At 42.4% G+C, this 13,720-nt stretch overlaps 2 protein-coding genes across 2 annotated transcripts; one reads left to right on the top strand and one right to left on the bottom strand.

Moving 5' to 3' along the window:
- Nucleotides 1-429: 429 nt before the first annotated feature.
- Nucleotides 430-2,320, bottom strand: Zcchc18 (zinc finger CCHC-type containing 18). The gene is given in 13 exon segments (XM_010626295.2): nucleotides 430-734; nucleotides 736-785; nucleotides 787-884; nucleotides 887-982; nucleotides 985-1,029; nucleotides 1,032-1,134; nucleotides 1,136-1,272; nucleotides 1,275-1,316; nucleotides 1,319-1,483; nucleotides 1,486-1,569; nucleotides 1,681-1,770; nucleotides 1,773-1,961; nucleotides 2,293-2,320. Coding segments are annotated over 13 exon segments (1,260 nt in total). The 3' UTR covers nucleotides 430-601.
- Nucleotides 2,321-3,570: 1,250 nt separating this feature from the next.
- Slc25a53 (solute carrier family 25 member 53) lies at nucleotides 3,571-12,162 on the top strand. The gene is made up of 3 exons (XM_010626293.2): nucleotides 3,571-3,648; nucleotides 5,157-5,355; nucleotides 9,769-12,162. The coding sequence occupies exon 3, from the start codon at nucleotides 9,800-9,802 to the stop codon at nucleotides 10,715-10,717; it is 918 nt and encodes a 305-aa protein (XP_010624595.1). The 5' UTR covers nucleotides 3,571-3,648; nucleotides 5,157-5,355; nucleotides 9,769-9,799; the 3' UTR covers nucleotides 10,718-12,162.
- Nucleotides 12,163-13,720: the final 1,558 nt, after the last annotated feature.

The following is a 13,720-nucleotide window of genomic DNA, read 5'->3' as shown; positions in this document are numbered from 1 at the left end:
GCAGGAAAGAAAGACAAGGGAGAGGGAAAAGGTAAGGAAAGGGAAGTTAGAGAGGGGAATGGGGATCAAAAATGATCATGATAATTCCCCAAAATGAATGTATATATTATGTATTGCAAATATATACCAATACAAATTAGGTATTTATGCATATCTATTGACACAGAAGCCCACAAAATGTGTTATTTGGTTTTAAAAAGTGCAGTATACAACAGCTCTTGTATTTGATCACTTTTTTCTATACATGTATCTATCTGTGAATACAGGGATTGGGAAATAGCTAGGAATTCACCAAAAGACTAACAATGTATTAAAGAGTGGTGTGACTTTTCAGATAATTTGTACTTTAGTTTTTGTATTATTCTTTATTTTTGAAAGGGTGAACAGAGATATTCTTTTCATAAACAGAATGCAGTCACCAAAGCAAAACACACAGTGAGAATAGATTGTTAAACAGGCAAAGGGAGGAGCTAGAGTAGAGATCAGGGCATCCCTCTGCACTGTGGTGATATGTAAGATGTCTTTCTCCTGCCAAAAGGAGATTACTTTGTGGATTAATTCATGTAGTTTGAAGCTCACCTCCTTTCTCCTATTTTACCCACTAACAGACTACGGATGCAGTTAAGGCTTCATTTAGGGATGGGCGTAGCAACATAAGTGGCTGAGAGGGTTCCTTGTGTTCTCCAGGAACTTCTTTTGACATCTCTTCTCTATATGTCAGCTCCTGCAGAGTAAAAAACCTGGACCTTGCTGCCTTCATTGTCACAGGTTTCTTTTGAATAGATCTCCTAGTGACTGACAATAGATACAGTGGATTGTGTGCTTTTGCCTCCTAGTTCTACAAATAACCCTAGGCTTATCATTCTTAGGCGCAGAACCACTGGGGAAGGAGATTGAGTCCTGAAATTGCTGGCAAAATCAATAGCCAACACCTGATCGTGTGATCTGCTCCTGCCTCCGAGGGCTGGAACACACATGGATGAAAGGGATGATCCTCAGATTTCACCAGGTTCACATCCTCATCTGAGTTTCTTTCATGTTGCAAATGTAGTCAGCACTGCCAATCAGTACTGGGTGGGAAATCTGAAATGACACAGGGCTGGCTGCTCTTGCTACTATTGGCTCAGATCTTTTTAGGCCACTCCTGTTGAACAAAAGTGTCACTCCAATCCTCTTCTTCCCTTATCATTCCGATCAACTCCAGGAAATTGGGAAGCTGCTCCTACTTGTTTGCATACATCTTGAGAAGATACTTAAACTTGACACAAACGCCCTATTCAGCTCAGCCCCTACCAGGAGCTGGTGCAGGTGAGCGGGTTTGTAACTTTCTCAGCTAGGGTGCCTGCCTCAATAGTATTCTGCAGCTGCGTCTCTAAGGGAACCACATAAAAGGTGTTCTCCCCTTGTGTATGCAGAGCATTAAATTTACCATGAGCAGTCACACTACTCCCGGACTCCCCAAACACCCATTTCATTGCCTGCTAAAAGTTACCACATTTAGGTTGGGTTAGGCAGCCTGAATCAATTGCATGACCTCTCAGGAAGGGCCTCTAAGGGTTTTCATTAAGCCCTTCAGGGCCTGGAGATTTAGCTCAGTGGTTCTGTTGCCTGCCTTGCAAGCACAAGGTCCCAAGTTTGATCCCCAGTACCAAAAAAAAAAAAAAAAGCTCATCGTTAAGGGCTTGAAGTTTTGGTCTTTTGACATATTCCAATCTGGCAGAACTCCCTTTACTTGAGTCATTCAGTTACAAAAGGTTTATTCCCCCTGAATACTACTGTACCACAGAAAAACTTCATGTTTCTTTCTGTCATACGGATTATTAGAGGACTGTGTTTCTGTTCCAGAGACCTCATCATGGAATGGGCCCATGGTGGCAAGGGCACATTTGGTGGCCAGCAGTTACTCACACATGTGAGGATTCTACATGCCTGAAGACAATAGGGCAACTGCACGTAGGATGCTCAGACTTTTTTTTTAAGCCTGATATGCAAGAATATCCAAAGCAATGTTCCTGCCTTCCCTCTGTTTCAGTAGGAACTGTAAGAGGGAAAACAAAACAAAAAACAGGTCAAAATTTAGTGGGCTGTAGGGGAACCCATCTTCTTCACCCTCCTGAATACACTGCAATGCATTGTATAGCTACCTACTGCACTAAAACTGTCCCACAGGAGACTGGCAGTCACCTGCTCACCTGTTCTTCAGGAGGGGTCAGCAACTGCTGCTTAGAATTCTTTGAAGCTGATACTGAGTTCTCAAAATAGGGCACGATATGGTAAGTCTCACAGATTTACAGTAATAAGTAAGTTTCATTAATCTCATGGTCTTAGGTCTCAACCCCACTCCTCAAAGTTTCCTTTGTTTCTCAAATTCTTACAGGAGCTCAGAAGTTAGTGCTCCGTGTTATTTCACGTTCAACCTTCGCAGCTGCTGCCCTCCATGAGAGAGAGCTAGGCTCCTGATGTGGCCAACCTCTGTCCACAGGAAGTTGAAGATCAGGCTGCTCACGCCACTGAGACTGTGCCATAGCTGAGGAAAAGGGTCGGAAACATCAGAAGTAGCCTCATTCATTACCCTGCTATCCCCTTCCACTGGGGCCAGACTGAAAATTCCCTATCCCACCCTTTAGATAGAAGTCACCATCTTCTCCATTATGTTTCCCATGGGGAAACCACTGGCCTACCAGTTGTGCAATCAGCCACACAGATTTCAAGTTCGGAATAGCTTTGGTGGGCTGTCACTGAGAAAGGGACTAGAAGACGGTCACGCCCCCACATCCGTATTTCTTCCTGGGAAGAGCTGAGATGCAAAGAGATCTGAAGCAGGCAGCTTTCAAGTCTTCTGCCACCTCCCAGGAAATGCCCCCCTCCCGGTTCAGGCAAATCCCACCCAATGGGCAGTATCCACGTGAACCCCACCTCCTTCATCAGCTTAGCTGGACCATGGAAGTACTTGTCCTGCCTCGCAGTTACGGATTTTACAAACCAAGAACCGCTCCTAAATTGGTGGAGCTTCACCCTCCCACGAAATTGCGCCTTCCTTTCTTTACCTAGGCTCTGCAGGTGGGAGACGGGTGATTGGGTGTCACGGATGCTTGGGCGTCATGGACAGCTGTTTCTCTTTCCGGTCTCTGAGGTCCTGCAGGAGAAAAGGATGACTCCTCCTCGGTCGCTAAGCAAGCCAGGGTTGCCCCACAGAGCTAGCTCTCGACACCGCTGCCCAGCAAAGGGTAGTGGAGTCCTGGCAGCACGGTTTCCTAGGCAGCCACGACTGCCCCCGCCCTCTGGGTTTCCTCCCGCCCAGTAGCAGTGGCTGCTGTAAGATTCCGCCCATTGAGACAAAAGAGTTTGATGAGCCCAGTGGCGCGACCAATCAGAGGGGAGCGCGGGGGGGTGCTCCCCGCGCAGCCTCGCATCCCGGTGCTAAAGCTAAGAGGAGAGGGGTTCGGCGGGGGAATTGAGACAAGAGTTTGAGGAGCCCGGTGGCGCGACCAATCAGAGGGGAGCGCGGGGGGGTGCTCCCCGCGCAGCCTCGCATCCCGGTGCTAAAGCTAAGAGGAGAGGGGTTCGGCGGGGGCTGCGGCCGACAGGCGCTGGAGCTGGCGTGTCGTCAAGTGCAGCTTGGAAGCACCAACTGGGCCCATTTTACCCGTGAGTTTATTGCTTCCCCTCGCTTCCTTTCTTCTTATCCCGCTTCTGCCTCTGCTCTTTGCTCTTTGAGACCGGATGCTTTAAACATGAGGCGGGACAGAAAACAAGTGAACAATGAGCGTTCTTTACCTTTGTATAGAAGGAAGGGGAAAAAGCACTTGCTGAGCGTTTTCCGTGTGTGCAAATGCACATGCACGGACATTTTATTTATCCTCAGCAACTGTATGAAGGAAGTAACAGTTTGCCCATTTAACAGAGGGGTTCATAAGCATCCAGGCAGTATGGTCAGGAAGTGCAGAGCCAAGTGCTCACACTCAAGTCGTCATGTGTGACTTCAAAGACTGCCGCAGGTAAGCACTCCTTTGTGGGGTCAGATTAAGGGATAGTGGAGAAGAGCCAAAGTAAGATGGGGAGACCAATTTAGGGCCGTATAGAATTATTGAGCAAAGACTAGCATCTCCATTTCAAAGATGAAGAAACAACCACAGAAAGCTTGGGCATCCTGCCCTGTAACCTACAGCAAATAAGTAACAGCGCCCTACCTTGTACACTAGTCTCTTCTGTTGATACCAGCTCTTTGCCCTACTGTGAGGTCTGAGGAGCATATTACATAGGTAGTCTCTAATCTTCCCACCAGTCATCTTGATGTCATGGTAGTGTTGAAGGAGGTGTGAGAGCAGAGGAAGGGAACCTCTATGGAAGAGAAACCGAGGCACCTTTCTTTCCCATTTTATTCTCATCTTTACACTATAACAAACTGCCTGCTTGTAAAAGTAACATCTCTAAACTGGGTGTGATGCCACACTAAGGCACGAGGATCGCTGAGTTCAAGGCCAGTCTGAACTAAATAAGTGAGACCCTGTCTCAAAAACCCCAAAGAATTTTTCTATAACCCATTATAATCCCAAAGAGACAAGGCTCAGAGAGGCAAAATGACTTACCTAAAATTACACGATGAACTTATAATTTGAACCGAGTCTCTGAATCCAGAACTCAGGCTATTAACCAGAGTGTTGGTACCAAAATCACTTAGGAGAATTTGTTAGAAAGGCAGATTCCTGAGTCCCACTTCTGGGGATTTTGATTTACTACGTGAGTGTGTTTTGTGTTTTTGCTGTAGGTGATTCTGAAGTGTACAGAAGTTTGTGAACTAACTGTTCTAGACACCATATCATGCTGAAGGTTATAAGTGAATGGGCCTGCCACCAGCGTATCTATCCACAGTGTATCTGTCATGAAGTATAACTCCAGAGCAGAATTTCCTATCTGGGCTTTTCTCTGAAACCTTGAACTTTGGACATTTTTCTGAGTCCATAGCTTTGTAGATGTTCAAATGAGTCTGTGGCCCCCAAACAGCTAAAAACCACTCTTCTATAAACTTTCTTCATAACATCTTACTCCTTCAACTCTTGCTTGAGGAAGAAGTATGTGAAATGAAACAGCATTTAACCTAACCTCCACATTACAGCTCTCTGCCACTGATACAGCTCTTTCATTTCCTGGCTCAGGGACACGTTGCTAGGTTGCCCTTCTGTGAGCTCTTCAGGGGACTTCTCCTTTGCTGGACTTGGCATCACCAGCCCCCGCCCCCGAGAAGGAGCAGCTCCATGGAAACGGCATGCACGGCTGTCCAGAGCAAATGGGTGATGAAGCCAGTGGCTAGAAAACCTGTTCCATTTTCCCTGACTTCGGATTCTTAGAGAGCAGGTATCACTTCCTTTATATAGACTGTAGCTAGGAGGCCTCTGTCTGGCTTCTTTTTGACTCCTGATGCTTGGAAGTGAGTGAAGAATCTGATGCCATTCAACTGCTGCTGGGTTTATTTTCAGCCTAGTAAGGTGGTTATAAACAACCCCCGTACCTAGAATTTCTTGGAGTAAACAGTCCGTATTTGGAGAGAGCATCTTCCATCACAAGGCTGTAGCCTTCTTCTTGCAAATGGAACAGAGGGGTCTTGGTGATGGAGGGTGGCGAGTATGAAGAGGGACAGAGAAGGCCAGTTGCTCACCTCGCAGTCAAGGGTGAGGATGGCAGTAGTTCTTTGTTTTCCTCCAGACTCTTGCTTCTGCTTGACAGTACCATGGCATCTCACACTGGCCTTTCAGCAGAATCTTGTTCTATATTTGGACCATCACCACATTACATATCTGCAGTCGGAGCTGGTGAGGATGGAATCAGAGAGGGTGAAAACACTGACAGAAATTTCTGATAAAAAAATACTGAAAGAAAGTAGACTGCGTAAAGGTTGGGCCATTAGAACAAAGTAAGGGTATCTTTGAACAGGACTGAAAGGAACATTTGCAAATTTGCAAGCTAGCTCCAGCTGGATACAGAGCATCAGCCCTTATCTGTGGCCTCATGTGTGGGTGTGTGTCCTAAATGATGGTTCTAATGAGACCACATTTTGCAAATTCAACAAATAAAGCTTTTAAGCTTGGAGGTTAGGAGATAAAGCTTTCAGGCGAAACAATAATAGCTACTTTTGGCTGCCTACCTCCTATGTTCCAGGAACTTTCCATCTTCTATCTCATTTAAGCCTCTGAGCAACTTTATTGAAACAGATAATTTGACTAAGTTGTAACCATAGGAGGCAAATCATAGCATTCAAGTAGCAACTGCTCAAGACCAACTGTAGGCACAGTCTTGTCTTTGATTTCATGTGAAAGGGCTGGACTCTCCTAGATTGTTTAAATTGCACCTTTGCATTCATGAGAGAAAAGCCTTCCTCACCTCCTATGGAAAGATAAGATTTGTTCCAGCATATTTTATCTGGTTTTGGATGGCCTGAGTATCCGATAGGAGCATGTGCTCTATGAAGAGAAATAGGGAGGATGGGAAGAATCTTTTTTTCAAACATTTTATTGCAGCCACCAAGTCATGGATTCTCAACTCTTTATTTCATATCCGTATTAATCTTTACAGTAATCTTTTGTGTTAGGTCTTTTTTGTGTGTGTGTGGCTGAAAAATCTGAGACTGTATGAAACTAGTTTCTCGTCTGAGATTACACAGCTCAGTAGGCAGTGGAGGAAGAATTCAGCCTCAGATGTGTCTGACCCTAGTGCATTTTAACAGAAGAATACACAAGAGAACAGTAGGTTTCCTTTCCTCTGTAAAATAAAAAGAATTTGATTTATGAAATAAGGAGTTAGATATTAAGGCAAGGTGTTTCTAAATTACTGTTCACCTTTAATCCCTCAACATAATTTACATAAATGGCAAATCAGGGGTAGAGAAGTACAATTCCTCTATCAACTATTGCTCAGAATTACTTTTCAACAACCCCCTATAATATTAGAAAGTTATGGGGATACTTACAGAACGTTGTACCCTGTCTGCTCATTTTGTAAGTGAAGTAGATTCAACTGTAGTGAATTTCTAACGATCATATAGAAAGTTAATAACAGAACTGGTGCTTCGAATGCCGATCTGCCAAATCTTACTGATTTTCAAAATGCTAAATTGGTCTGCATTGGGGAGCCCCTGAACATGTGTTTCTAAAATACTGAGGACAGAGTGGTGGAACATTACTGCATTCTGAGGTAGAAGAAGACAAACATTCATCTCACTGCCTGTGCTTGTTTAGGCACAAGTATGATTTGGGAAAGACCTTTGGTAGGAGAGCTGTTTGAGGCCTCCCAACTTCCAGACAGTAGAAAGCTCTGAACTGAGCAATCATTCCTTTCTTTGTTTTGAGATGGGGCCTACCTCTACTGCCCAGTCTGGTCTCGAACCCCTGAGCACATGTGATCCTCCTGCCTCAGCCTTTTAAGTGCTGGAACTACAGTTTGTATCACCATGCCTAGCTCTTGTTTCTTTTTGATCCCAAAGTTCCTTCATGTGTTCAGTCTCCAAATTGCTTCTTGCACTACCCTATCTACTTCCAGGCCTTTCTGGGATAAGAACAATAGTTTGGCGTCCTTGTACTGCCCTTTTCCTCTCATACTATGATTTTGAACCCAGAACAATTTTGCATCTCAACAGTTTTACATAGGAACAAATGGCAATGTCTGGAGAGATTTCTGATTGTTGCATTTGATGTCTCTACTGGTGTTACTGGTGTGCAATGAGTAGAAGCTATAAATGCCACTAAACATCCTCTAATGAACAAGCCAAGCACTGATAATAAAGTATTATCCTGCCTAAGTTAATAGTGCCAAGGTTGTGAAAACCTCTGTCATATGCCTATGAGCCTAAAAGGTTAGGCTTGGAAATGCCAGGTGCTCAGCTTCCTGGCAATGAGCAGTTGTTCCTTCCTGCCCTCAACTGGGGGAGGAGGTGGGACACTGCCATGACATAGGTACAATTTGGACACACATCTACAGAGAGAAGAGGGGGAAGACTTACCCCCTACTCCAATTTACTACATTTATCTGGAGAAAATACTGCACTACAACTGTTGAGCACCTTTAAAAAGCATTTTTGGAGTGTGGAGTTATAACTCAGTAGTAGAGTGCTTGCCTAACCCCAGGTTCAATCCTTAGCACAGTCCACAAAACAACAACAAAGTTTTGAAAAGGAAATCGAACTTACTAGCCTAGTAGTTCACAAAATTTCACGTTTTATGCAAGGAAAGTTGGATATTATGTACTTTGGAGTCCTCTTTCCCTGGTTTAATGGGTTTCAGTCATAACCCCTTGAATACTGGCATATTTGTGTGTCAGCAAAATACTACAGAGGTGTTGGTTAAAAACTGCCTTTAATTTAATGTTGAGCTGGGATTGAATCTAGGGGTAGTCTACCACTGAACCACGTCCCCTGTCCTTTTTCTTTTTCTTTTTTTACTTTGAGACAAGTTCTTGCTAAGTTGCTCAGATGAGACTCAAACCTGTGATCCTCCTGCTTCAGCCTCCCTAAGTGTTGGAGTACAGGTGTGCATTATGATGCCTAAGGTTGTTCAATTCATTTTTTGAAAAAAAATTATTAGTATATTTTTGTGACATATAATAAATACATTCATCATGTAGAAATGGTACATTAAACACATGGAAACTTGATCTTTTACTTCCCCTTCCTCCCTCAGATGCTCCCCTCAGATCTTTTTCCCACATACACAAAGTCTATCTCCATATGTCCTATTATCTATATTTTATTTTGCTCTTTATACTCTGAGTTTATCACATATGAGAAAAAAATGAAAAGAATAAGATAAGACTACAAGAGCAAGAAGCAATTTAAATATGTTCAGGGACCATTTTCATCTTCAGAATTAAGGATTATTTTAATCTTACATCATTGCCTTTTCTCTTTTACTTTCCTTTTTAGTCTTATTTTAGGATCCCCTATTTTTAATGTTCAACAGAGATTTCTTTAAGTGAAATACCGAATAGTTTCTCTGTTGTAAAAAACTATAATAGTACACAGGATCCTAATGAGATAATTAATAATGTGAAATAGGAAGTAAAGGGCTAAAGGTGTAGGGAAAGTGGGAAGGGTGGGGGAATGGTAATAAGGGAGAGGAAAAAAATATGAGAAAATGAAAAAATGGAAATAAAGTGTTTGTAAATGGGGAGGGGAGGAGGGGGTGAAGGGAGGGCAGGGACAAGGGGAAAAAATGAGAACCAAGACCTATCATGCAAAGGTACAGGATCCCAATAATGAATGTAACTGTATTCGAGTACCTAGATTGCACCAATAAACTCAATAAAAAGAAAAAAAATGAGAAAAATTGATATTCATGGTTGTGTGTCTGATTAATTTCACTTATTAACATTATGGTCTCAAGGTGCTGCATCTATTTTTCTATAGATGACTCAAATTTGTTATTCTTTATAGTAGAGTAGTACTCCATTGTATATAAATATGACATTTTCTTTATTCATCTGTTGGTGGACATATAGGTTACTTCTAAGATTTAGCTATTGTGAGCTGTACTCTTATAAACATGGGTATGCGTGTATCACTGCGATATGATGTCTTTAGTTCTTTTGAGAAAATACCCAGATGAGGTATGGATGAATTCTTAATGTCTTAAGAAAATGCCTGTTTCTCAGAAATTGGCCACAGAGTTGCTTGTTTCCTTAGATCAGAGTTTCTCAGGGCTCTGTTTTTAACCGAGCAATGAAAATGCTCATCAGCAGATATAAATCATCAGGCTAACCTGTTTTTCCCCCTCTTGCCAGTTTGTTCCAGCGGTACCCAGTTGTCTTCAGCATGAAGGAGAACCACTCTGCTGGGAAGGAACTTCAGCACAGGACACAAGCAGAAGCTCCAGGAATGACAAGCTGGAACTCCCAGGCCTATACTTTTGGGGCTGTTTCCAACTTTATATCTACTTTTGTGACTTTTCCCATCTATAAGGTTGTGTTCCGGCAGCAGATCCATGCTGTGGCAGTGTCAGAGGCTGTGAGACAGCTTTGGCATGAAGGCCCTCAATACTTCTATAGGGGAATCTACCCCCCTCTTCTTTCCAAGACATTGCAAGGGACTCTACTATTTGGGACTTATGATAGTCTTCTGTGCTGTCTCTCCCCTGTTGGGCCATACTCCCTGAAACACCGCTGGGCTGCTGGACTCATGTCTGGTGTGGTAGAAGCTGTGGCACTCAGCCCCTTTGAAAGAGTACAAAATGTGCTCCAGGATGATCGCAAACAAGCTCGCTTCCCCAGCGCCGTCAGCATTCTCAAAGAATTCAACTCTTATGGGTTTTGGGGGCGGCTGTCACTGGGCTATTATCGTGGTTTCTGGCCTGTCCTTATCAGGAACAGCCTGGGGAGTGCTCTCTATTTCTCCTTCAAGGATCCCATCCAGGATGGCTTGGCAGAGCAAGGCCTGCCCCACTGGGTTCCTGCCTTGGTATCTGGTAGTGTTAATGGAACAATCACTTGCCTAATTCTGTATCCTCTTATTGTGCTAGTTGCTAATATGCAGTCCCATATTGGCTGGCAGAGAATGCCAAGCCTGTGGGCCTCTGTGCAGGATGTGTGGGACACTCGGGGTCGAAAGGTACGCCTGATCTACCGAGGAGGCTCTCTGGTCATCCTAAGGTCCAGTGTGACTTGGGGTCTCACTACTGCTATCCATGACTTCCTGCAGAAGAAGTCTCACTCCAGGAAAGAGCTGACTGATTAGCTGCAGGCAGTGTAGTCGTGGCATCTTGGTTCTTCTAAACTTTTCCCTGTTGGTTCCTATATAGCTACGTTCTTTAGGCTTGATTACCTAATACAGGGATTCTTTAGCATCTGTCAACTGTCATTGCATGGAAAAAGTTCCCAACTATCAGCCTGTTGGGCACAAACAAAACCTAACAACATTCCTTGGTCAGAAAGAGAAAGTTACTCTGGTCTAGCCACAGCTTCAATAGCCTCAGAGCCAGGCGGCCCTTAAATAACTTTGAACCTAGATTAAATGCCATTCCTTTAAGGGATTCATTTATGAGCGGAACCTTTATAAGATGACCTTACTCAGGCATGTTGAGTTTTTGTACCCCTCCATATGTCTTCCAGACCAAACTGAGCAGAACTCCAATTTCAAAGAACTGTTCTTGACTCTGAGGATTCCATAAAACTTCTCAGATGGCTACATTTTTCATGATGTTGCTCAGTACCCCTCCCACAGTCACTCTCACATCTTCAGGCTAGTTCCTAGTCACTGGGTAGCAGCTATGACTTAAAATCCTAAATTTGGCTTGTTTCACTCATTGGGTGCCATAAGAACTGGTGGGGCTGGATTTGGGAATGAGAAGAAATGTGGTCCCTGGATAGAAAGAACAAAGACTTTGAAGGATGACATTTAATTACATGCAAAAGCAGAAAAATTGATTATAGATTGCTTAGTGTTATCTGCTAGGACTTTTTTGATGGCAAGATTATTTCCTTGCCCAGAAACTGCTTCAGTTTCCCTAAGAAATCTGGAAGTGTCTATGGCCATACCATCCTGCATGCTCCTGGTCTTGTATGATCTCAGAAGCTAAGCAGGGTCCTGCCTGGTTAGCACTTAGTACTTGGATGGGAGAAATCTGGAAGTGAATTGATCATATCTCTTCATAAATAATTGCATATTTTCTTTGATGTGGATATATTTGCTATGACACAAAGATTAGAAATGTTAAACTGACTTTCAGAGCTATTCAAAATATGGTCCCCATGTACTTTTCAACATATTATCACATCATTCCCACTCACATGGACCCCAGACATCACCCAAATTGAACTATTGTTCTCTCTCAAAACGTGCCATGAACTTATCCATCATAATACTTTGACCATATTATTTTCTGCACTTGCAGTGCTCCTTCTTTTGACCAGTCAGCCAAAATCTTTCTGGTTCCTGAAAGTCTAGCTCAGATCCCATATTCTCTATGAGTCTTTTCTCTATTTTACCCAACAATGTGACATTGGTCTCTTACATCAACATGCCACTGATTCCATTATGTCATTGATTCATGTGGCGTTGTGTTCTTGATGTATTTTAATACCTCCTAGTAGACTGTAAAATTCTTTGAAAGCAGGGATTCTTTTTGGTTTTTTTGGTACTGGGGATCGAACTTGGGTCCTTGGCGCTTGTGAGGCAGGCGGTGGAACCACTGAGCTAAATCCCCAGCCCTAAATCAGGGATTCTTATATGCATTTTTAAAATCCTCCATTGTGCCTAGGTGCTCAATAATGTTGGCAGATTTTGGAAATGAGTATCAAGCTGTGATATGGTCTATATCCTCAGGGTGTCATCCCTTCTACATGAAGATAATGTTACTGACTCATTGTCAGCAACGCACATGCCTTTGGGGGTATGTTTTGTTTTCTTTTAATAGTGGATTAATTTTTTGCTAATGATAATAATGCCAATAATGATAATACTAATAATAAAAATTACTTGCAAGTGGAACATTTGATAAGTGTATTATTGATGGCACATTTGCTCTTAGAACAACTTTAGGAACTGAAATTTCACAAACAGAATCATATTGCATAGCTGGTCCATTCATTTCAACATTGTAATTTCTAGTATTTCTAAGGTGATATGTATTTCAGTTCTCCCCTTATAGGTGATATCATGAGAAACCGTTTGCACCTCCTTTCTGAACCAAACTTGCCCTTGTAATCAATCACCAGACTATAGTTCCAGCAATGAGAATCCCTCACTGAATGCTACAGAAATTAAGGCAGAATTGGCCATCTGCTATCACAGAACTTTTGCCACGGTCAACAGAAATTGGCTGTCCACAAGAGTTACAGATGAACCCTTATATCTGAAGATTTAGGTGGGTTAGGACAGCACTGTCAGTCCTACCTACTTGTGGGTTCTGTAACTTTGTATTCAAACAGCTGTGAATAGAAAATATCTGGGAAAAAATACTGTTCTGGATACATACAAGTTTTCTTGTCATTATTCCCTAAACTATACAGTATAGCAACCACTTACAGAGCCCATACCTTATATTAAGCATTATAATGAATCTAGAGATGAGAAGTAATATGCAAATACTGTATGCCATATTTTATAAAGGATCTGAGGATTTGCAGATTTTGGTATCTATATGGAACCAATACCCAAGGATAAGAGCAGATGATTATACTTGTGAATACAAGGAAGAAGAACACATAGTTGGCAGAAGGAAAGGAAAAACAGGACAGCAGCTTTAAGGCTAACTCTCAGAAGAAAAATACTGTTTACAAAGCTTCGTAACTTAGCTTATGGCTTTGGATTGTAAACTGAAAAGAATAAACCACCACTACTCCTTTTCAGTTTTATCCAAGAGGTGATTCTACACCCAAGTACAATTTTTTATTTACACTTATGTCAGTTCAAATCCCTTTCTTCATTTTAACTTCCTATTTTAGAAATAATTTTGAATTTACAGTAACATCGCATGCATAAATAAAGCACAAAGAACATCCATATAACCTGCACACACATTCACCTATTATCATTTACTTGCTTAATTATTTGAATGCACATCCTCTACGTGTATACACAAAATAATTTTTCAGAACCTAGAGTTGCATATATCAGTTATTGTTTTTAGATTCAGTATTCATAGATTCAACTTTTTTTCATTTTTGACTTTTATTAGCACGTTTGCAGTACGTAATGATTGCAGTAGAGGATTGGAACATGTACGTAACCATGTTTCAC

This window comes from Fukomys damarensis, unplaced genomic scaffold (assembly GCF_012274545.1).
Source record: "Fukomys damarensis isolate Sample0158 unplaced genomic scaffold, DMR_v1.0_HiC HiC_scaffold_39, whole genome shotgun sequence".
Classification (NCBI taxonomy): domain Eukaryota; kingdom Metazoa; phylum Chordata; class Mammalia; order Rodentia; family Bathyergidae; genus Fukomys; species Fukomys damarensis.
Note: the sequence above shows the minus strand (reverse complement) of the source record. Positions and strands in the feature narration are given on the sequence as shown.